We start from the raw sequence: 23,478 nt of genomic DNA, 5'->3' as shown, positions 1-23,478 counted from the left end.
AGCGAGGGTAGAATGTAGGGCAGGGCAAGACATCGAGGCATGATACATGTGGGTACAAAAACTAATATGTATTTTTTAAGTAGTACAGATAAAAAAAAATCCCTAATAGAATTAGAAAAGTTGATCATGACTACAGAATTCCAATGTTTCTACGATGAATCCACTCCTGCCGTTGGTCTATATTTCGAACTCACCACCTAGGTGCATGACATGGTTGCATGCGTTGCGACTCACCTAGGCGAAGAGATTCTTTTGCTTATTCAGTGCTCGATTGCTCTGTCATATGAGTGCACACCCCAGCAGATCGACCTAGTTATTCGCAACTGATCTGAAGACATGTCGTTCCTCATAATTGTTCGTCGTCATGTGCATTGGACAGCGATGATTCTAGGCTGCAATGCAGAAATGTTTACAAAGTGCATTTCAGTTTCCCGTCGATAAAAGATCCTGCCAAAAGCTTGGGCAGAAGGAGCACAACCAGATAAGAATATGCAGACATTTGGTCAAACCAAAATCGATGGAAGTCAAACTGAAATACAACAGAAGATTGGCAATGACTTTCAGCATTACCGATAAATGAGATAGAAGGTGTATGATTCGAACAATATAACTTTGTAGCCTTACATCGTTTCTCTATCTAAATAAATATCAAACAAATAAAACCTCAACTATGTCAGGATGCGGTCGCATAGTCACACTTTTAGCTGAATCATGGACCGTTTTCCAAGTACTTCAATCCATTCTGTTCGCTCGGGGTCACATCTTTCGATCTTAGAGGTGTGGAGGCAAGGTTCTTGATTATCGCAGCATACAGATCAAAATCAGCTTTGTACTTGCAGCAGCTGGCCTCGATCCACTGCTCTGCAAGACTTGTGGAAACGCTATCTTGGCTATCCCTCTCGTGCTCTTCAATCGCCGGCCTTATCTCGTCATACAAGGCATCGATTTCAGAAGCAGCCTGGTTCTTCACTTCCTGAAAATTTTGGTTGATCGAAGGTCATAAGCATCTTAAAGTTCACATTTACCACTATACTTTTTCAAGAGAAGGAAGTTAACCATGGATCTTTACCTCACAATACAAAATTTCTTCACGCGCCACAGATGATGCTAACCGGTCACAAATATCTGTAATATTCAGTTGCTTGCGAGGGCCACGTTTAGCTTTTCTACCAGGAAGTTTGGGTGAGGATCTCACAGGGACCAACTCTGAATGGTTGTTGTTTTGAGACTCAGTTTGGTTCTGGTTATTTGCAACTTTCTGCACTGAATTTTGAGGAGCATCCCGAGCGTCTTCTGCACTATATTCAACTGATCCATTCTCGACAAAATCAGCTCCCATTGGAATGGCATTCAATGGTTCAATAGTCATTGGTGTGAATTCATTTGAGCTTGCAGTCAATGGTTCAACAGTCATCGGGGCTAATTCATTTGAGCTTGCAATCAATTGTTCAACAACCATTGGTGCAAATTCATTCGTGCTTGCAGTCACAGGAGTCTCAGTACTATGGACCGTGTTGTTGTTGCCATATTGGGTAATTGGGCAATTGTTTGCTAAGAGGATGTCCTTACTAATGCTTGTACGTTCGTCATCAGCAGAATCATATAGAGGGATATTCTCAACAGAAAACCTGCCAATTAAGATGGGAAGTAGTTGCTGCTTAATTGGTACTCAAAATCAATGCATCCATCCCTCAAGAAAAAAAATCATTGCATCCATCAACATTTCAGCACATCACGTGATAAAGATTCACTAGTCAGGATAAGTAGATTTGGACACCGGAGCTATGCATAGTCTTCACAAATAGTATCTTTTCTCTGTGATGACAAATCAAGATATGCAATAGAATTAATATTGTTTACAGGTGTGAGTTTCTGCAAAGGTCATTCAATAAGTTTTCTGCCTTTCTTCCTATTTATCTTAACCAACCAAAAACATGGTATTGCTAAATAAAATTATTAACTATCAGAGACAAGCACATAAAACTTCTTTCAGAGATTATTCAAGTAAACCTAAGTTTAGAAATTGACTGGGTGGGGGAAATTAAAGCTTCTCATCAGGCCATGTCAAACAAATTTTCAAAACAACAGCTGCGTCAACTATTATATTCTACAGAGGCTAACATAAAGACAAACAAACGCAGCCAACCTGTCATCATCATCTTCCCACAGGTATGTGGCCTCCTGCAACATGCCAATCAACAAAGCATACATTAGGTGAGTATTGCACATTTAAAATATCAAGTTACAAAGAAATGCAACAATGACCAGACCATAGTGCAGAATGTCAATCTTCCAACCAATAATAGATAGCACAATTGCACAAAGACTCAATGCATTATGCCAGCACATGTGCAAATGCGGCAAACAAAAGGGCAACAATCATTGCAATCTTCAATAATATCAGCTAGAGAATATGCCCGATACTTCAATCGGAAAGTCAGAAAGCGGATAGCAATGTCTCCTTCTGTCAAATCCAAGTGTCAAGCATGAAATGTGTGCTTCTCTTTGGTTCTGAAGATATATAGACAGCATAATTTGTTCACCCACCTGGAAACCACGTGATTTAGCCCCAAGAAACCCAGAACAGCTGGCAGCTCCACAAAGGCACCGCACCATCGCACCACCAAACCACTCAAAGTTGTAGTCATAGGATAATTCTGTTCCATAAGGAATGTCTTGCTTTGCAAATATTCCAACTCTTACTTCCCCAAGGACATTCCATTTTATTGTCTCACAATTTGGCTGGCTGTATGCTTCAATAAGAAACTATTAGATCTAATCACTTTAATGTCAATGACAGGAAAATTCAATGATCAAATCACACACACAAGAAATAAGAGTAAAACAAATATCTTGTGCGTTTGATACTTAACTTACCATGAATGGTTGATGAATCTGGCAAGACTCCCTTTCCTTGTTGCATCAATAGACTCATCAGCGTTGAGGTAAATGATATAGGTGTCCTTTAAACCTAGCAGTAATAGCAGACAAATGTTATAGCTAACCAAAAGGTACCGCAATTCAAACATTGAAAGAAGGATAGTATCTGCAGACCCTGGGTTTCATAAGCTTGAGATCTCCGTTTGGCTTCCTTCCATGATATCACTTCTCCACAGTATTCGATAACAAATTGACCAGCCTGAAATTGTCATTAAGCCACTTATTTAAGCATATTTACTTGAGTATATAGGAAGATATAAGAAAAATAAAAATCGATTATAATTCAGTCACCATAATATTCTCATCAGCCAAAAGACCCCATCCACGCCCTTCAGTCTTTACCAGCCTTGTCCTAGCATATTGACATTTTTGGAACCGCTTCCAACACAAAGATTGACGAAGTATCAACACAACTATCACTAAACTGTAAAATAAGGAATAGCATACAGAACATTCTAGAATAAGGTTGCTTTTAGGAAACAAATTATGTCAACTCATACAAAACATTAACACAATTACTAGAAAAAATTCATCACTGCACCATGTTATAAAAAATAATACATGCATGAATCAATAGTGGATGCAGCACATAGGTACAGAAACGAATTACTGTCCCAGCATTGCAATTTAGCACCCTATTTGGATTTTGAATCTGTAGAACTGGGCCAGGACTTCTGAAATTAGAATTTGATCCCCAAAATTGGGCTTTTTGGGCATCTCAAAAGTCAAAAATATTGAATCCATAAGTCAGTAATGTGACATGTGAAGTCAACGAACTCAAAGGTTAACTCTCATATCACAAAAGTTCAAAATCAAGTCACAATATTTGAGTTCTTCCTATATTATCCTACAAATCATCAGACTATATATTAGGGCTCCCCAAATTAGCAACTATGCTGCTAACTAAGGACCAGATCAGCAAAAGCAAGAAAGCAAAAAACCGTTCATAGACACCACATGTTTTTCCATCGCAGTAGCCTAGATAAAAGGATTCAAACATCAAATAATACAGATCATAATTCAGAACAGTATCAAACAAATTCGCAACGATAACACTAATACCAAGACAACAAAATCCAACCTGGTTTTTGCAGTACACACCACAGCGGCAATAGCCAGGTGTGCACTCCGTGTTAGTATGGACATTCAAGCACCGCTCCCCACACGGACTCTCCGGGTCCAAGATATCATACTGGCACTCACACACAGCTATATCCTCCTCTTTCTGCCGCTTGTGCCTACAAACAGCAAGACACAAAGTACAAGATTTGCGTAACAATCTAAAACGACATGACCGGATGCCTACCACTACCAGTCTCATCAAAGATAAAACCGCCGTGGGCCAATTGGAAAGAAATAACATATCGTAGAGCTGCTCACCTTCTATAGGAGAAATCATTGCTCTCGATGTGGATGTACGACGGCGGCTCTATGTGTTCTTCCTCCTAAAAGCCAAATAATTCGATGAGTTCAGTATGTATATCACAAGATCACAAAAAAAGGCATTGCTTCCGGACACGCTCGTTGAGAAGATATCAAGAAATGGATTCTAAATACCATTAGCGACGCTAGTTATTGGACAGTGGACCGGCAAGACAGCGATCTGAAAGAAAAAACAGAAATTGATCAATTGGGGGGTGCAATTAGCATGCCGCAGTGGTGGAATGTTGAATCTTAGACAAACTGAAGGGAACCGTGGGTTCAGGAATCGGGAAGAAGTGAGATAACGGCATACCGAGGACGTCCGGATCAACAGCAGCGGAGGAGGTCGCGCTCAGCTCTAGAAAAGGCTGGCGCCGGGGCCTGGGTGTGGAGAAGGGTGGTGGTGGCGGGCTGGCGGCCGGAAGGAAGAGAATAAGGATCCGGAGGGAGGTAACGCGGGGCGGCACGGCGAGACGGCGAGCGTAAGGAGCGCGACGGCGGCGAGGGGGAATGGGGACGGGCTGGGCTGGGCTAATGGCGGGACGGGGACGACCGCAAAGGCGAGATGGGTCGGCGGCGAGAGCGAGTGGGGGACGGCGGCGAGAGCGAGATGGGGAAGGAACGGAGTTCAGTTGCTCCGCGAGACGGCGAGAGAGTCAGAGCAACACGGGTTCAACTTCAAAAGATTTATTCGGTTTGCTGAAATTTCAGGGGAATATCAAATGGTTTTGCAAAAGAATTATTCGGTTTGGTGGCTCTCGCAAAAATTCTCGCTTGAGTTTTAATGAGAAAAATAAATCACATCACACTAAGTAATTGTACCATTTAAAAGTCATTTAAAAGTGTTAACTTTCTCGTTCCATTTGTTATTTTAAAGTTGTTCACTTCAGATATCTCCTTACCGAGACGTTGCGGCAACGATTATCAAGGCTAGATTGATTGTCATCTTCATATCCAATTGTTGGTTGCATGTTGACAATGACAAGGATCCTGTTGCAGCCTGAGATAATCTCGCTATTGGCAAATTATATGGTTTTCATAGTTATTTGAATACATGATATCTTTGTCATAGTTAGGGAGGAGTTGATCCTCCTCGGGGTTAGATAAGAGATTAAGATCCTCTAACTTCAGCTAAATTGAAGTCACCGTGGCTTCAATTTCATCATAGCTATGAGTAGGATTCAATGGAGGAAAATCCCTCTTTCCCCTCGTCTTCTTCGTGACCGCGATGTTTCGTATCATAGATATGCCAGGAAGGTGAGAGAAGTCAGGTTGGTGATGGTGTGTTCGGGATGCCGCTGGTGACGTTGTTCGAGTCCAGGTCCAGCTTCTGCAGCTGTTGTAGCTCATCAATCCGACTTGAGATGCGACCGGACAATAAGTTGTAGCTTAGGCCCCAGACCGACCAAGCTCTTCAATTCACCAATCTGGCTCAGCACTGGCCCAGTGCCGAGTTGTAGTTGAGGTTAAGGCACACTAGTGACATGAGCCCGCTGATGCCCCGTGGGATCTCGCCAGGGACCAGGCCGCTCTGGGGGATGGTGAACACCTGGAGAGATCGAAGGCTGGCCAGCTCCGACTACATTGTCCCAGACAGCGATGGGTTTGCCCTAATGTTGAGCTGTTGTAGACCGAAAGCCTAGAGGATGACGGGGCATTGACAAGGTGAGAGTCGTGGTGGTGGGCGGGTTCGTGAAGCAATCGAGGAAGAAGAGAGACTGGAGGTGGGGTAGGGAGAACACCTCGATAGGGAAGGTGGTCACATCCTTGCACGTCGCGTTGACCACTCTAAAGTCCAGCCATGTGAAGTGCATGCATGCCGCCGTGGCCACATTGCTGGCGCTTGAGTTTGCACTCGCACTAGGGACGATTGGCTTGCACTCAAGCCCCGGTCATGACGCGCTAGTTCCGGTTTGAGGACACAGCCTTCATGACACAGAACAACATCTCCCTCTCGATTAGGTCCATGGTCGTCGCTGCCACTGTGTCCATGGGGAGCAGGAGTAGGAGCAAGGACAAGAGCAGGGCAATAGAGGCTGGCACCATGGTGTTCATGCGTGCGTGAGGTCTGTCTCTGTGAAATTTGGGGAGTCTCGTAGTGAAGCCTTGTAGCAAAAAACGAGGGGGTTCGTGACTCGTAAGGAGATTGACGGGAGGAGAGAGAGGAAGCACGAACCAAACATAAGAATAGCACTGAGCCCATTTCCTCTGTTGGATCCCACGCATGATTGAGATGAAACTGAAGTCATGGTGGCTGAAATCAGAGGATCATGACCCATGGGTAAGAGGGTAGGGAGCACTACAAAATTTCTATTCTAAGCATCTGCGCTTATTCACTCGACCGTGCACAACTGGCCACCTCTCTTGCCAACACCCTCCCATGGGCCCTAAACCATGTTTTCATCGTTTCTCCTCCTATTATTTCCTCCCCTCGCTTTCTTAAAAAATCATGGTGAGAATCTAGATTTGTTAGCATGTGCCCTCCCTCCCTCCTTCCTTGAGTTCACAGAGCAGTGTCGGCAACCAACGAGGGTGCCAATCTCCTTTCTTCCTCCCCCACAGAGGTCGCACCTGGCTCTAGCTCTGCCACATGTGGGCTAGGGCCATGTGCATCGGGTAGGTATGTAACCCTAACTTTTCTTTGAATTTTTTTGATTGGAACACAATTTTTATTAGAAAAAAGGTAAAAAAAGAATAAACAGGAGGGACCGGGACTTGCCTTATTTGGCCGCTAAATAGCACAGCCAGAGCACTAGGATGTGTGATGTACTCTGCCAATCTCACTGTTATACTACCTCTTTTTCAAATAAATATTGTTTTAGAAAATTTGACTATTAATACACATAAAATAGTTAGGATTCGACACATACAAATAATATGAGTGGATTCATCATAAAAAATACTTTCATATGATTATATATTTAACAAATTTCACTAATAAATAATTATAAAAAGTAATGTTAAACATGTGTATTAAAGATCGTGTCAATGTCATAAAAAAAATAAAAAAGAACAGATGTAGTACTTTGTTTGACAAGGTTTAGAAACATGCATGCAAGGTGTGGGCAATTTTTTAATCATTTGAAGAACATATCTAACAAAACCGAGGAGACTCTTATTTATTTGGTACTAGCTACTTTTTTTTGACTCTCCACCACTGAATACAGCTGTAGTATCTGAACATGAACGCGCGTACTCACTCCACACACGCACCCACTCCACACACACCTAACGCACGCACATACTAGCCCTACAACTACACACAGCTTGAAGAAAGCGTCCATCCAAAGATCACCAGGGTCCAACAAGAATCTCGTAGACGACGAGCACGTCGTAATCTCTTCTGTAACGTCACGCCAGAGAAACTGAAAAAATCCGAAATAAATCAGAATCTTCCGTACGTCACCCGGACTATTTCGTCGGCTCAACACTAGCTGCCTATTTAGTTTGAGGTGAAGCTCGCTCAGGCTAGACAGCAAGGCCTCCCCAAGCTTCATGGAACCAACATAAGGTTGCATCCACGGAGTTTCTACGGCGGATGCAAACATCGAGGCGTTGAGCTATGCTAAGATCAATTCCGCTGAAGATCAGAGCTCACGTCGAATTGGAATTGGAAAAGAAGAAAGGAGGGTAGGGGTGCACGGTGGTGACCAGAAGATTTGAGATGTCGCGACAAGTTCGCTATGGATAAAAAAAAAGACAAATGTGCAGCAAAGAAAACGGCAGACAAAAAAGCTCGAAAAAACAAAGGAAAAGAGGAAACAACAGAGGATGGCATTCTATTGATCGGAACCTGGAGTGGAACTATGATATCCTTTTAGTGCCATTCTTCTTAGTGAAATTTTAGCAATTTCTTAACAAGTTATTGGAGCAACTCATGACCAGTACGTAGAGATTAACGCATCATATCGCACGTACCTACACACGCACCACTGGCCTCCGATCACAGAAGAACAGAAAAAGGTATTTCTCTCTAAAAAAACAGAAGAAGAAAAATCCAAACAAAACAGATACGTCACGCGCGCAATCCATGATCATCACACGATTACCATCTAAATAATGCGATTATTAGGTCACTCTCAGTGCTTGATGCCTATAACTATTTTTTAAGAAGAGAAAATACAATAAACATATAATAAAAAATAATCTCACAATACATTATGTCTATAACTTGTACCTAAAGAGATTTCTATAACCAATAAATAATTATGAGAATATATACCGATGACACTATCTCTCCGATGCATATTTATTTATTTCTTGTCTCTTGAATTTTGAGCCTAATTTATTTCTTTCATAAGATGCTAGCTTATTCTCTGTCCTCTTTTAATTATTTATCACATCAGAGTTTATCTACTTGAAGTATATTTAATGCCTAAGCATTGGGAGTGCTTATCTATTCCGCACTAATTATCTGTGAAGCTCTCCATAGGCGGACCACCCGTTACTCATCACGTGTTCCTCCAACTTCTAGAAGCAAATTCTATAGGGTACTGTCAAAAAAAATCCTTGTAAGATCATATCTATATTATCCATCTTATGATTTAATAGTTAGATTAAAGAGAAAAGATAAAAAATAGATATATATCATGATAAAGAGAATTTTTTATAAGACAGAATTTTTACTTCCCCAACTCCTTCCCATCCCGGAAAAAGAGTGAAAAATCTGGCTCCTCTGCCACGTCGTCACCCACTTGTCGACGGTTCTCAGAAGGACAGGGGAAAGAAAGCTTACGTATGCACTCCAACGTCAGCAGTGGTCAGCCTCTTGCTGTGAGAAAATGAGAATTCCGAAATAATAAAAAAATGAAGACCAAGAGAACATCTCCTCTTCCCGTAAATTAAAAAATCTAAACAAACAGCGATTTTTTTTTTCGCTGCTAAGCGAAGTCGAGACGTCGAGTGCTTCGCTTCCTCGAGAGATGATCCTATGCTCTGTCGCCGACTAAGAAACATATGATATCTTGCCTTCGTCTGCTTCTGACGCGTACAGATCATCGCATCCTTAGTCGCCAAGCAGCGTCTGCCCAGGTCGGCTTGTGATGTTCTCCTTTGGCAGTGGTAGCTTCAAGAAGAGGACGCTGCATGCCTCGTCGTTCGTGCCGTGCCTGCTGGTTGCAGGTTTAATCCAAGTTCGCTTCTGCGCCATGCTCTGTTTTGGTTGCGTTAATCCTGTTGGTGTGCGTGCAAGGGCTGGGGATTCGTGTCTCTGCTTTTTTCTGAGAGAATAAGGAAAGGGTGTGTAAGTAGGAATCGTCGCGCTGCGCCGGCGAGCGTTGCTGTGCGCGCGCGCGGCAGTGAGGTTGTGGGAGAGAGCAATGCCGCCGACGTCGACGGTGTGCTCGGAGCACACGCTCGCGGCGGAGACGGCGGCCATCGTGTCCGCGCTCACGCACGTCATCGCCAGCGGACGCGGGGCGCCGCGCCCGGCGCCGGCGCTGGTCATGCCGTGGCGCGCGGACGCTGCCGCCCAGCAGCAGAAGCAGCAGCTTGATGAGGTGGCCGGCCAGGGGCCGGCGCCGGCGCCGGCGCCGGCGCGGAGGTACCGGGGCGTGAGGCGGCGGCCGTGGGGGAAGTGGGCAGCGGAGATCCGGGACCCGCAGAAGGCGGTGCGGGTGTGGCTCGGCACGTTCGCCACCGCCGAGGACGCCGCGCGCGCCTACGACGCCGCCGCTCTCCGCTTCCGCGGCAGCCGCGCCAAGCTCAACTTCCCCGAGGACGGCGCCGCGCGCCGATCCAGGGACGCCGAGGCGGCCGAAGCCGCCCCCGCGGCGAGCGCGGCGGCGCCGGCCGCCCTGCTGGAGTCGCGGGCCGCCGGCGACGTCATGGACTACCTGGAGTACTCCAGGATCCTGCAAGGGGCGGAGACGAGTGCCATCATGGACGGGTTCCTCAGCGGCGACGGGAACGGGCGCTTTCTGGGCTCACGGACCATCGGGACGTCGCCGCCGCCGTCGAGCTCCGGAGCTTCGCCTGCCGGCACCGCCTCCGCTCCTCTGTTTCGTCGTGGTGATGGCGGGAAGCAGAGCAGTAATAGCACGTATGGAGATTAGCTGAGGATTTTTGTATTTTATTTGTTCAAGTATACAAACCAAAAATCAGTAGTCTAGGCGATTTGTACTATTTTTGCTAGATTATTCGGTAGTTCATTCAGGGGTTGCAAACCGTTCTACAATAGGGGTTTGTTATTAATTTAATATCTTATGACAGAAAGAAAATATCTTTCATGTATTATTATATTTCTAATCAGGAATAAATAAATTCTTGTAAAGTAAATGCACTGTGAGGATTGTCTCTATTACGAGTAATATATCTTCTGCGTGTGTGAAAAAAAGGGACACACGCATGATCTATGCACTGTGGTATAAGCGGTGCTCCTTCCTATCACGTGTTCAAATTTTCAATTTTCTTCATAAAATCTAAGATATTTTTTCTCATATTTACTTTTGGTTTATTGTCTTATTAATATCTTAGGGGTAGCTATGTGGAAGGAGAAGATAGGTTTCCGTTGTACACTATATTCTTAGCTCCTTTACACACGACTACACAGATGGCAAAGAAAGGAGCCAATGTTACGAAAAAATCAAGACCTAAAGGAGTATTTTTACAGCAAATGTCTATTATATTTCTAATCAGGAATAGATAGATTCTTGTAAAATAAATACACTTTAAGGATTGTCTCTATTACGAGTACTATATCTTCTGGGTGCCTTATCAAAGATATATTTTCTCATGTGTACTCTTGTTTTTATTGTCTTCTTAATATCTTAGAGGTAGCCATGTGGAAGGATAAGATGGGTTTCCGTTGTGCAATATATTCTTAGCTCCTTGACACACAGCTAAACAGATGGCGAAGAAAGGAGCCAGCTAGAACGAGCCAAGTTTCCTCGATAAAGAATTGGAGCACGAATTCGATACTCTACACAAGATTGTTGTGTAATATAGGGCAAAAATGGCTAGGTACATAGATTGTTGGCACTTGGTGAAGGACCGGAAGAAATGGGCGGCTGCTCCTTGGTTATAGGGAATTGTGTGTATTTGCTGCTGGTACTTGATATCAATGAACTTGTGTAGTAGATATCTGATAAAAACATACTTGCGTGTCGCCGTTTGTAATCTTAACATGTTTTTTTCCTCATGGAGGCCCATTCTGTATCCGGCCCAATGGCGTTAATCTCCACGTGTCCTCGCTAAGTACTGCACCTGCTGAGAGGAGAAAAATGATTAACAACTGAAGGCGCGCTGCAAAGGTTCTGTGTTCCTGTGGTCAACCGATCGTGGATCTTAGATTATCTCTAACTATATTTTCTTTATTTTATTTTTTTATTTTATTTTTTTATTTTCTTCTTCGTTCCTATTCTTTTATTTTTTTTATGTCTGACTGCTTCGCTTTAAGGAAAATCACAAAGTGAAAATAGAGAAAATCCCGTCCTGAAGTAAATAATCTCGAAAATTCTTTCGTGACGGGAATTGTAAAGGAAAACCGTTGAAACGCTGAAAAGAATAAAAATCCCCACAACGAGATTTTCATCTCCAAAGAAAAACGGTTGGATGTGACCTAGGACCGGTCCAGAGGGGGGGGGGGGGGCGAGCGGTGCAACCGCCCTGAGTCCTCAAAATCTAAAGGCTCCATATGTATATGTATACTGTATATATTGGTTCAAAAGCAAACTGAAAAAATTAGATTTGAACGATTTATATTTAATAATAAGGCCTTATTTTTAATCTTACCTCGGACCACCGAAATGTCAGGACCAGGCTTGGTGTGACCTTATATGGCTTGTGAGATGCTAGTGCTCTACTCTGCTCATGTTGGTGTAAAAAAAACATATAAAATCTTTTTAAAGGAAAAACCATATAAAATCGTTTTTTCAAGAAAAGCTCAAAAAAAAAAATAGCGAATTAGCCTGGCGCATGTGTCATGCGTCTAACAGGTCAGATCCTGTGGCTTGTTCAATTCTCATGTTTGGTTCGCTAGGTGCGCTTGCCGCACAACATGCCAGCAGCACACAAGATAGGACCTCGCGCTCTGCTTGCGCCGTCATGCCGGCACGTCCTGCGTGCGCTCGGCTCCCGATTTGAGTTTAGCCGCGGCTGCTTTGCTCCCCGGTACGGGACTAATTAAAACGACAGCAGGCATGCGTGAACCGCTGTGTTTTTAAGCCGTTCATCGATCGCGCGCACCAAAACCTTTCGTCCCATGAAGGGTACACAAGGAGCATGATCATTCGACATGATCTCTCCTCTCGCCAAATTTGGATCGACGCCTGACCTTTGTTTTGGTTTATGCATCAACAATATTTAGATCCAGCTTATGGCTTTGTTTGGTTGCATAAAGTTTCTGCTAATCCGAGTGGATTGTGCGTCCCAAATAGGATCTGGATTTGTAACAGTGAATTGAGCCACGGTTGGAGCATTACAGACAGGCTCTGCGAGCTCTGTAATCCTAATCCGTGTTACGCTATGTCAGTTTCGGTCTCTACGATACGTGTCCCACCGTCTGACAGGCGAAGAAACGGCCGTGTAACCTTCACGGTTCGCGAACTCTAGGATGCTTGCTTATTGTTAGTTTAGCAGAGTTTTTAAGTAGTTTTTCGATTTTAGTTAGAAGGAGCTTTGTCAAATAATAATTTTTAATTTTTATTCTCTGAGTAGAGTCTATAAAAAATTCTTTGAAATTAACTTAGAAGCTAATGAAAAAAACAGTTCCATAGAAAATCACTAGAAAATAAATTTCAGTCATAAAGCTACTTACTTAAAGAATCACTGTTCACGAAAAATTTAAATGAGAGAACGAAACAGACCCTTAGTCATGACGAGGCAAGTACAACTCCCTTGCCCACCATCCGATCCCGAACCGACGGCCCAGATCGGCTCTCCACTCCGCCTCGGATTCCACACGCCCCAGCACGCAGCGACGCGTGCCAGGCGCGCAGAGTACCCCCACCCAACGAACCAAACGTGTCCAAAGCCGACCGGCCAACCAACGGACCGGGCGTGCCGGGCCCGGACTCCCAAGCCGGGTGTCCCTGTCGGATCCGCTCGGACCGACCCAGCAAGGAAACCCTATCCACCCCGTCCTCCGCCTCCGCCTCCCTCCCCCCCTTCCTTGCCTAGATTACCACGGCCACGCCTCTGCCTCGAAACCACCACGAGTTCAACGCCGCGACTCCCAAGCCAACCGTCGAGCACGCGAGGGAGATTCGAGGAGAGGATTCGCGGCGAGTAGTAGGAGGAGGAGGGATTAGCAACAGCGGCGTTCGAAGGGGGCGGCGATGGATCGGTACCAGAGGGTGGAGAAGCCGCGGGAGGAGTCCCCCATCGGCGCCAACGAGATCCGCATCACCGCGCAGGGGCGGCCACGCAACTACATCACCTACGCGCTCGCCCTGCTCCAGGTTCGCCCGCTCGAGTCTGCTCTGCTGTTCTCTTCTTCGTTGCCCCGTTCGGTCTATGCTAGGTGGAGGAAGAAAAACAAATCGCGCCTTTTTTCCCACCTGATTTTGGCTAGGGTTTAGTGCGGGTTCGGCACGTTGCGGTGTGCGAGCCGTGCGACGCGAACCGGGAGGTGTAGCCATGGCGTTCTTGTGGTTGGGGTTTCGAATTCGGATGTTGTACTGTTCTAGGGCTCGATTGCGGTTACGCGCCCCGTTAAGAGGCTACTACTAGCAACTATCTGTAGGCGTTGGTTGCGGAGCACCTTTTGTTTTGTTATTTTGGACTGTGTAGGCAGGGGTTGTTTGCCCTTGCGATGCTTCGCTTCACCGTTGTCGATGGTGGGTATGTGGGGTCCCTGTTTGCAGATGCATCTTTTAGGTATCCACTACTTAATTAAGCTACTCAGTTTGGGTTTAGTGGATTAACGTACTACCATAAGATGAGTTTTTGTCATGTATTTAATCACCAGTGTTTCTTATGGCTGTTTGAGATGGGTACTATCGAGCAAGGATTCATGGCAGTAGGATTATTTATTACTGTTCCTTATGGACGTTGAGATAGCATTATGAGGATGTGCCGAGGCTGGGCTCATGAAACAAAACATCTTGCCCCTTGGCTTATGCACGTTGACTTCTTAAATTTTTAGAACTGTCGTCTGAGGAATATGCACATGTTTTGAATTACGTAGAACATCTATTGTTGTTTTTCCTGAATTATATAGTAAATTAGTAACTGTTTTGGTTTCTCATTCCCAATCTGTTATAGGACAATGCAACAGATGAAATCGTTATCAAAGCTATGGGAAGGGCGATCAACAAGACCGTTGTCATTGTGGAGCTTCTTAAGGTGGAATTACAACTAGTAAAATTGTTTCATAATACCAGATACACTGCATAATTATGTCAGTTATATTGACTTATTTATGCTATCCCTGAGCAGAGAAGGATTGCTGGTCTCCATCAGAATACCTCTATTGAATCACTTGATATAACTGACACCTGGGAGCCATTAGAAGAAGGCCTTGTCACGTAGGGAGCATTCAGTATTTTCCTTATAATCCCTTCTGTTTTGGAAGGGATGGTTTGTTTTTGACATGATTCCTTTGTGTGTTCATGACAGTCTTGAGACCACCCGTCATGTGTCCTTAATTACCATCAAGTTGTCAAAGAAAGAGCTGGATACATCGTCTCCTGGGTTAGTAGAACTGCGCTTTCCCCCTTTTTCGTGTCTGTTCAAAATTTAATGGAGAGTTGTAGTTTCATATGATTTCTTTTATGTTCAACTGTATCCTCCATTGTAGCAAGATTGAATTATTACCATGAATAGCTCTTTTTTTTATATAGAGAGTAAGTTGTTTATGATAGGATTCATTGTATCACATACTTTTTGTCTCAAATTTTTTTCTAGGCTTTCTCAGTTACAAATGTATGACTGCTAGTAGACAGTGTGTACACTTATACATGCTAATAACTTGTAATCTCAGATTTACATAGGCAATTTTACTGCAAACATTACCCCGCCCCTACTTTGACCATTGTAGTAGTTTCTGCTAGTACCTTGCTATGAACTTCTTCTGTACAGATTCTCATGCTGTTTATCTCTTGTGAAACATATGTGACACGAAAATTACTTTTGTATTTTGCAGTTACCAGCCACCGATACCAGCTGATCAGGTCAGGCCAGTAACTGACTTTGATCAGGATGCAGGTATGCTTGTTGTTAATTAGCAAACTTACATTTCCCTCACTTTTGTTTATAAAGCGCAACATTTTTTCCTTGGAAATTTCTGCAGAAGCAGTACCAAGTGGGCGTGGAAGGGGACGTGGTCGCCGAGGAAGGGGCAGGGGAAGAGGTAAATATCTGCCTATTTCCGCTTGATGACTGTAAAGTTAACGTCTCTGCAAATTATGGTTGGTCCCTGTGTTGATCTCTGTTATCCACATTGCATTGGGATAATTGTGTGGCAGGGTTCAGCAATGGAGGTGTAGATTATGATGATGAGAATGGATACCCAGAGGAGGCTCCACGTGGATACCGTGGCAGAGGGAGAGGACGTGGAAGGCGTGGATCCTTTGGGCCTGGAAGGGGTTATGGCGGTGATGGTTATGCAATGGAAGAAGCTGGTGGATATGATGATGCGGAGTTTAATGCACCGCCTGCGCAAGGATATGGTTAGTTCTGTTTAAATTTGATTTGGGTGTAGCATTCTAATCTGTCCTATGTTGTTAGTTTAGTTCGACTATACTTTCTATATCTCTTGCTAATTGCACTTGTGTGATCAAATATGGATTATTATTGCTGTTAGTTCCACATATAATTAATTTGTGATTGAAAATGGTATTTTGTGTGTTTGGTAGATTCTTGGTTTTGCTTCATCTATGATATGCTCTTTAGGTTATTTGTACATGCTCTTATGGCTAATTGTACATGAGATGTGCAAAACCAGTAATTTGCTACTGGTGGCAACCCCAAACAAAATATATTTATAAACCTTTCATTGTACAACTTCTGCCATTATTCTGCTTTGGATTCATTTAGAAACTAGAAAGTGATGTTATTTCAATGAATCCTTTTCCATTATTCTTTGCATTGTCCAGCTTCTATCTCAAGATGGTTTGTTCAGCAACTAAAGCTATGCTATTTTTCCTCTTTGAGCTATTCAAATCGGAGTACCTTCGTAATCTCCAGAATTGTTTTTCTCCTCTAACTATCTCTCAATCTTTTGTTAACTGCAGAAGGTGGCAGGGGCAGGGGTCAGGGCCGAGGGCGTGGTCGCGGACGTGGAGGCCGAGGCCGTGGACCTCCTCCACAGGAGTAGATTGGCTGGCTTACCAATGACGGAATGCTATAACATTCATTATTGCAAGATTAATGTTGTCTTCCGCTATAACTTTATCTGCTTAGGTTTATTATGTTTAAAGTTGACATAGTGACTTCAGTGTGGGGGATGAGGCTAGTTATGATTTTGTAGCTAGGTTATTCTTCCATTTTCTTTTGTGAAACATGATACCGTTCAAATTGTGCATTGTAGCCTCAGTGTGTCATCATCAAATCCTGTTCAGAAGATTCCATTATGAGGTTGGAAATCGTGAATGTGGAAACGTAATTGTTGAATTGCCCTCCGAGTTGGATGCCATCGTCTTGTATTTTCTGTGTTAACTTACATCTACTTGCGTCATGTTCAGCATCTGGCGTTTGCTTATTTGCTTCACATAGCGGCTATACGAAGGGCTTATGTCATATGGGACAAGAATTTTACGGCTCAGTTCCCGGCAGGGATTGGGAAAATTTTCCCGTGCCCTAAACGGGTCGTATGGGATTACAAGGAATTTTCTCAGCTCTTGTTTTTCCTGCTTCTTTACTGGTTTGAATTCTCTGTGAAATTTGTGGTTTGTGAGATTTTTGGTTTGAATTCTCCGTGAAATTTGTGGTTTGTGAGATTTTTGGTGTCGATTGTTTTGTTTTGCATCTAAGTCACCAAATTTCGTACCAAATTCTGGCGATATCCAGCACACGCTAGAAACCATTTTTCTTTCCTGAGTGGAAGCTCCAATCTAGTTAAGGTAGCTTGCGATTATCGTGTCACTATGTGAGTCTTTGTTTATTTTAGGAAGAGTATTCGATATCTCGAAAAAAAGATGATTACAACCCACTGCAATATGAAGTAGCAGAAAAAAAAGTACTACCTATGGTCACAAATATGGACACAACTTCGACCATGAACCATTCTTTAAAAACTCATTGCAAAATGTCAACAGGATATTTTCAAATATCTAGATTACAAACATAAAACAAAATCATTTGTGTAGATTTACCTTGAAAAATAGTTGCACAATGTTAAAAATGTATTGGGTTTTATATACATATCACAATAGAATGGCAATAGAATTGATCTCCAAAGATGTGCTTTAAGGACTGTTTCAGTGTACAAAAGAAAATATTCGTAATAGGAGGGAGTACTTAAAAATACTATGGCAATGGCAACCGAAGCATAAACCAAATAAATATTCCACATACTCCATATAATCATAAATACATATCGTTTAGAAAAATATTTGATTAAATTTTTAAAACTTTGACTAACAATAGTTTTAAAAATCTTTAGTTTGTAAACTTTAAAATTAGATGTGTAGATTTATCTTGAAAAATATTTTTATAATATCATAAATTCAATGGATTTTATAAATATATTTTAATAAAAAATAGTGGTTAAATCTATACATTAAAAATCATGTATTATCCAAAAGAACATGTCTCACTGTATAAAACACGAGTTGATTTCTACGTCACCTCTTCTCATACTCATCCTATATAATAAAACCTTAAAATTCGAATAATTTACCTATGATCATCCATTCTCGTCCTACAGTCTCCCTACCTCGTTACTGGCGATGAATATGAGACTCATTTTACTAATAAAAATAAATAAATAAATTAGGAGAAGAATTAGTGGATAATTTTTTCTACTTTTTCGGATCCCATCTGAAATTAAACTACGTTATTGCTCCCGACATATTCGTTTAGCGATGCTCCTGTGCGACATTCATATCTCCATATCTTGAGTTTGTGCGACGCTCTCATACCATATTAACATCTTCATACCTTGAGTTTGTGTTTAATATTATCGTATCTAATATTTATATTTTTATTGCAACACATATATTTAGCCATTGTATTTATGACCAGAGGAATATATTTTTCTTAGAGGAAAATGGTCTAGAGATCTATTCTATGCCCCGGCACTGAGAATCTGAGATTCAGAAGATGGGCTTTTTTAAGCCCACCTATACAGGTTGGGCCGTACAGGCCATATAAGAGGTAAATACGAGGCTTATGTGTTTTTTCTTTTTCCAATTTTTTTCATCTAAAATTCGGGAGAAATTATCTTTTGCGTCCACTCGAATCCCAGTATTCCACAATCCCAAAGGCCAAAACCCTCTCGCTCCCCTGCTGCGCCGCTGGGATCTCCTCTTCCGCCGCCGCCGCCGATGGATATCTCCGCCGTGCGCGCCGCGCTCTTCGACAAGTCCTACTCCGACCTCGCCCCCCTCTGCGACGACCACTTCCTCCAGGTACCCGCCACCCCCCTCCTGGCATCCTCTCGCATTAGGGCAATCGAAGGGGCGCCTCCCTCCCTGACCGCCCGCCTCCTCACGCAATTCCCGATGCGACTCGCAGGCCGCGTCCCGGGGCGCCGCCACCGACGACTGGCCCTACGCCGTCCACCTGCTCGCCCACCTCTACCTCAACGACCTGTATGCATGCGATCCACTGTCCCCTTGTTTTTCTTTGCCCCTATCTTTTCTGGGGTTTTTTGGGGCTAGGGTTTCGTGAATGACGATGCTGTGTGGTGTGGCTGCGCCGTGAGCAGGAACAGTGCGAGGTTCCTCTGGAAGTCTTTGCCGCAGGAGGTGAAGGACGCGCGGCCGGAGCTCGCCGCTATCTGGAGGATCGGCCAGTGCCTCTGGAACCGTGACTATGCTGGTGTCTACACGGCTGCGCAGGGGTTTGAGTGGGGCCCTGACCTTGCTGACTTCATCACCGCCTTCCTAGGTATTGCACTTGTGTTTACTCTTTAATCTTTAGAATGGCACATGATTTTCTTGCACTTCCATAGAATTGTGATAATTTTGTGGTGTATAAGAGTTAATAAAGCTTTCTTTATCGATTTTTTTTTTGTGGCGTGGGTTGGGGAGAGACTGATGAATATGTGGTCCTTGTTTATTAATGGTAGGGAAATCTACCTGTAAATTTTTAAGGCTACACTGAGAATTAGACATCCTCAATGAATGAGGATGGAGAAGTTTGTAGGGGAACTTTGTGGTGTGATACCCTGGTTGTTAAATTTGTCTACCAAATATCTCCAAGGCAACACAGCCAGCTGGTCTTAATCATTTTCGTTGTAGTGCCTAGTGATTTCAATCATGTTCCCCATGATGACTGTGGTTTGATGCTGAATATTGCAACTTTATACCCATTTGCTTCTAAAGCGACAGCATAGATGAAGCTGCAGAGATGATGCATTGTGACACATACTATGCAGTAATGCATAGCTATTGTTTACTCGAGAGAAGCTTTTGAATATAATGCTATTATATCCAGAGTTGGCAAATGTGGCTATTAAAATGCCAAGAAAAGCACTTAATACAACATCAAGGCAAAAATTGTGGTACAAATAAAGAGGTTAAACTATTTTATGATGTTCTTCCACTGACATATGCCAGAAGAAAATGATTTCCAGGCTGTTAACATGGTGAATGCTTTCGTTTTGCTTGCCTGATAAGGAGGAAATTGTTCAGCACTTACACACTTACCATTTCTTTATGATTGCGTAATTAGTTATGGTAGGTATTTGATCTTTGTTTTTTATGATGCAGAAAGCTACAGAAAGAGGATATTCCAGCTGTTGACTTCTGCATATTCGACAATCAGCATTGCTGATGTGTCTCATTTCATGGGGATGAGTGAAGAAGATGCTACAAACTGTATGTTTTTCGATCCACCCAGCTGGCTATCAAGTTCCTTTATGTTGACTTGGGAATTGGAATATGATTGATTGCCTTTTTACTAAGTTCCAGTGTGCAAAACTAGGAATTATCCTAATGTTGCTAGTTGGGATATACTGAGTACCTTCTCACTTGGCACTGCTTTTCTACTTAGCTTAGATTAGATCGTTGGACTAGAAATGTGTTTTCCTTAAGTTGGGAAGCTAAATTATTGATGCTTATCTGAACTATTGAAGAGTTCATACTTTCTAGTCATAAATATTTGCTGATGTAACGGGATTGTTATATATCCGATAATTTTCTGAGAAGTCCTTTAAATATAATAGATAACAGAATTAGTCTTCCTATACCTATTGATCTTTATACTGTTTATGCATAAATCATGTGTATTCTGCATGTTTTCTGATATGGACAGCTTTGTAGTGTGTTTTACATTTGTTGTGATTTGATATGCTTCATTAGGTTTCTGATGGTATCTCTAAAAACATTTTCTCATGTCAACCTAGTGATCTATTACTTGTTATCGGTTAGTTATTTGTCTTCTTTGGGCCAGCTGATGCATTTTGGTCATTCTAAATGGATTTTACCACAAAGTAGAAAGCTTCCGTTTGTGACACTAAATCCATATTGTCCTACCTTAGTTTGTTTTGAATTTGCATGGTATGAAGTGCTGCTATTTTTTCTGTGTTCACAGACTAAATTTTGTGGCCCACATTCTTAGTTGGGATGATAATAGTATTGTACACTAGCTCTAACTTTCTTTGATTTTATAACGATAGAAATTTTGGATTGTATGATTTATTATCGGCAATGAGGTATACCAGTATCCACTTGCCTTCCCTGTCATCTGTTTCAGTTTACTGTTGACTGGCAGTCTGCCATGGAGCATAAAGTCAGAGGGACTAGTGGGTGCTACCTTTTTTGGTTTGCAGTTTGCTGCGTTTGCCAATAGAAATTACTGTTCTTGTGTTGGGAAAACATTTTTTAAATGCGGAAGCATCTTCGAACCACTATGCGGGGGAGGGCCTCTGTAATAGTAGTGCTGCTAGTTATGCAAATTCTGCTAATGCTATTCAGTTGGTCTTTTCCTACTTCAGAATTTGATGACAATAATTGCCTTTATCGCTAATGCAGATGTTGTTCAAAATGGTTGGAGTTTGGATGCGGCAACCAAGATGCTTACTGTCAGAAAACCAAAGGGTCAGACCAACCAGAAGCTCGATGCAAGCAAGCTGCAGCGTTTAACTGAATGTGTTTTCCACCTGGAGCACTGATGACCTCTATTGCTCGCGTGCCCCATGCTTTTCTAGTCAAATCTTAAGATACCTATCTCTGAGACGATATTTAGCTATACCTGAATGATTAGGTTGTCTTTTGGCCGGAAAGGAGAGTTCCTCTGTACTGAATATTCATCAGCAAGTGATTTCTGGGTAGTGTCCTAGCCCATTTATGTACCTGTTGCTTGTTTATATGTGTCTCTTCCTGACAGTGGCGCACTGAAATGTGTCGTGCTTTGCTCTTGTTTGGATGCAAGTTGGAATGATTCTAGTGGAATAGAAGGTCACTCGTGGTGCTTCTCATTTCTCTGGAGCTCACTGAAGCAATTTGATTTTTCTAGGAAAGTCTTCTTTGCACCAAAATGCTAGCAGTCACTTATGCCTACGGTCCAACATATGATTTTTTTGGGGACATGCATAAATACTGTTTAACAAGTCTATTGTTTTTCGCATTAATAAGGGGAAAACAAGTGACAAATCCAATACTGAAACGAGAATAAAGCATCATCGACTCCTCGTCGTTCTCACCATTCCAGGCTCAATCGCCCTCCCCTTAACAAGGTTCACCAAGGGCCAAGACGAGCTCGCCGACGGCCATCTCTTTGAATGGAACCTGCCCACACAACATGGACGATTATTGGACCGAGGATAGCCGTTCCTGCTCCGGCGAAGGGAAGGCCAAATACGGTGATGTCGTGCCGGTGGACGGCCTGATCACGCCGAGGAGGGCAGTTCCCGTGCATGGCGGCCGGGTTCCAGCGAGGCCGCCCCCCGTGCCGTGAGAGAGAAATGAGAGTTAGAAGAAGAGTATGACGAATGAGCCCAAGGGCAAACCTGACATTTTACTGTGTTTCTCCCTCTTGTCCAATAGAATATTAATATTTTAATGAGCGTGATGTCTGTTTGCAAATAACTATTATTCGGATAAAAAATTTCAATATCCTGTGACTAAAACCACAGTCCTGTAGCTAAATTTGCCTCCGCAATCTGGTATTGTGAGCGTAGAGAGGAAGCGGAAGGTAGCTATTAGTAAGCTTTATGTTACAAGTATTTCACCCAACATCTTGTTCGCATAAATAAAAACAACACCTATGCTTCAAACCAACATACCACAAGCTGTTCAATGAATCAACAACAATATACTTGCAGCAATTAACTTACTACACCATTAATTCTCATCATCTTAACATCAACATATCAAAGAACACATTCATACCTCATATGCCAAACATACATACACCATAAACTTGATCAAATGACACTAATAGCAAGCAAGATTATGAGCAATCAACACGTATGGCAAGAGCAATGCTGAATTAAGAGTAAACACCAATATTTACGTGAAAACCCCTTACAGGAAAAAACCACTAGCGACGACAAGCAAACAATCAACTATGAAAATGAAGAACAAGAGTTGGGAACCCACAAGTGAGGGGAGGATCCAAATCCCCCATGAATTTCACTCTCAAATAGTTAGATTTAGTGGATTTAACTCACTCCTAACCCTAGCTCTCTCTCAACAATGAACAAGTCCCCGAACAGAGAAGGTTTTGGTAGGTTTTGGGGCTGGTTTGGCAGTTTTTTTAGAAAACCGATCACGGTCTCATGGAAAAACCAATCACCCTGTACATAAGCGTGGCTGCAACAAGGTTTAAGCGCATTATCTCGCCACATTCGAGACAGGGCAAATCGTTGATATAATCGAGTTCTTGATACCTTCCAATCCTATATAGGTCATGGCAAATCCCTAGCTTTTCCATAGGCAATTTGCCATCCCTCAACTTGTCATGTGTCACTCTTCCTAAGCCCTATCCTGTACCCCATTGCACGCACTTTGCCTCTCACTTACCTTTTAAACCTATAGGTGTTGATATATTTGTTCAGTGCAATATGCT

At 42.9% G+C, this 23,478-nt stretch overlaps 4 protein-coding genes and 1 pseudogene across 5 annotated transcripts; 3 read left to right on the top strand and 2 right to left on the bottom strand.

Annotated features, from left to right (window-relative positions):
- Positions 1-485: 485 nt before the first annotated feature.
- LOC133888881 (histone-lysine N-methyltransferase ASHH1) lies at positions 486-5,041 on the bottom strand. 2 transcript variants are annotated; one of them, XM_062329259.1, is made up of 11 exons: positions 4,676-5,040; positions 4,498-4,543; positions 4,321-4,385; positions 4,022-4,178; positions 3,232-3,318; positions 3,055-3,139; positions 2,878-2,971; positions 2,548-2,746; positions 2,147-2,181; positions 1,070-1,628; positions 486-973 (listed from the first exon to the last, which is right to left on the bottom strand). In XM_062329259.1, the coding sequence occupies exons 2-11, from the start codon at positions 4,498-4,500 to the stop codon at positions 710-712; spliced, it is 1,548 nt and encodes a 515-aa protein (XP_062185243.1). In that variant the 5' UTR covers positions 4,501-4,543; positions 4,676-5,040; the 3' UTR covers positions 486-709. The 2 variants fall into 2 exon arrangements, with proteins under 2 accessions (XP_062185243.1, XP_062185244.1); XM_062329260.1 differs by lacking the exon at positions 3,232-3,318 and having other exon boundaries at positions 4,676-5,041.
- Positions 5,042-5,600: 559 nt separating this feature from the next.
- On the bottom strand, positions 5,601-6,417 carry LOC133889468 (receptor like protein 29-like; annotated as a pseudogene).
- A 2,992-nt stretch (positions 6,418-9,409) lies between these two features.
- On the top strand, positions 9,410-10,512 carry LOC133889237 (ethylene-responsive transcription factor ERF110-like). Its single transcript, XM_062329731.1, has one exon. It carries the CDS (start codon positions 9,681-9,683, stop codon positions 10,413-10,415), a length of 735 nt encoding a protein of 244 aa, XP_062185715.1. The 5' UTR covers positions 9,410-9,680; the 3' UTR covers positions 10,416-10,512.
- A 2,878-nt stretch (positions 10,513-13,390) lies between these two features.
- LOC133888796 (uncharacterized) lies at positions 13,391-16,914 on the top strand. The gene is made up of 8 exons (XM_062329160.1): positions 13,391-13,760; positions 14,566-14,646; positions 14,740-14,828; positions 14,920-14,994; positions 15,446-15,507; positions 15,593-15,652; positions 15,768-15,971; positions 16,536-16,914. The coding sequence occupies exons 1-8, from the start codon at positions 13,638-13,640 to the stop codon at positions 16,616-16,618; spliced, it is 777 nt and encodes a 258-aa protein (XP_062185144.1). The 5' UTR covers positions 13,391-13,637; the 3' UTR covers positions 16,619-16,914.
- Positions 16,915-18,676: 1,762 nt separating this feature from the next.
- On the top strand, positions 18,677-21,886 carry LOC133889755 (COP9 signalosome complex subunit 8-like). Its single transcript, XM_062330219.1, has 5 exons — positions 18,677-18,872; positions 18,979-19,055; positions 19,172-19,353; positions 20,178-20,285; positions 21,441-21,886. The coding sequence occupies exons 1-5, from the start codon at positions 18,789-18,791 to the stop codon at positions 21,578-21,580; spliced, it is 591 nt and encodes a 196-aa protein (XP_062186203.1). The 5' UTR covers positions 18,677-18,788; the 3' UTR covers positions 21,581-21,886.
- Positions 21,887-23,478: the final 1,592 nt, after the last annotated feature.

The sequence above is a fragment of the Phragmites australis genome, chromosome 13 (genome assembly GCF_958298935.1).
Source record: "Phragmites australis chromosome 13, lpPhrAust1.1, whole genome shotgun sequence".
Classification (NCBI taxonomy): domain Eukaryota; kingdom Viridiplantae; phylum Streptophyta; class Magnoliopsida; order Poales; family Poaceae; genus Phragmites; species Phragmites australis.
Note: the sequence above shows the minus strand (reverse complement) of the source record. Positions and strands in the feature narration are given on the sequence as shown.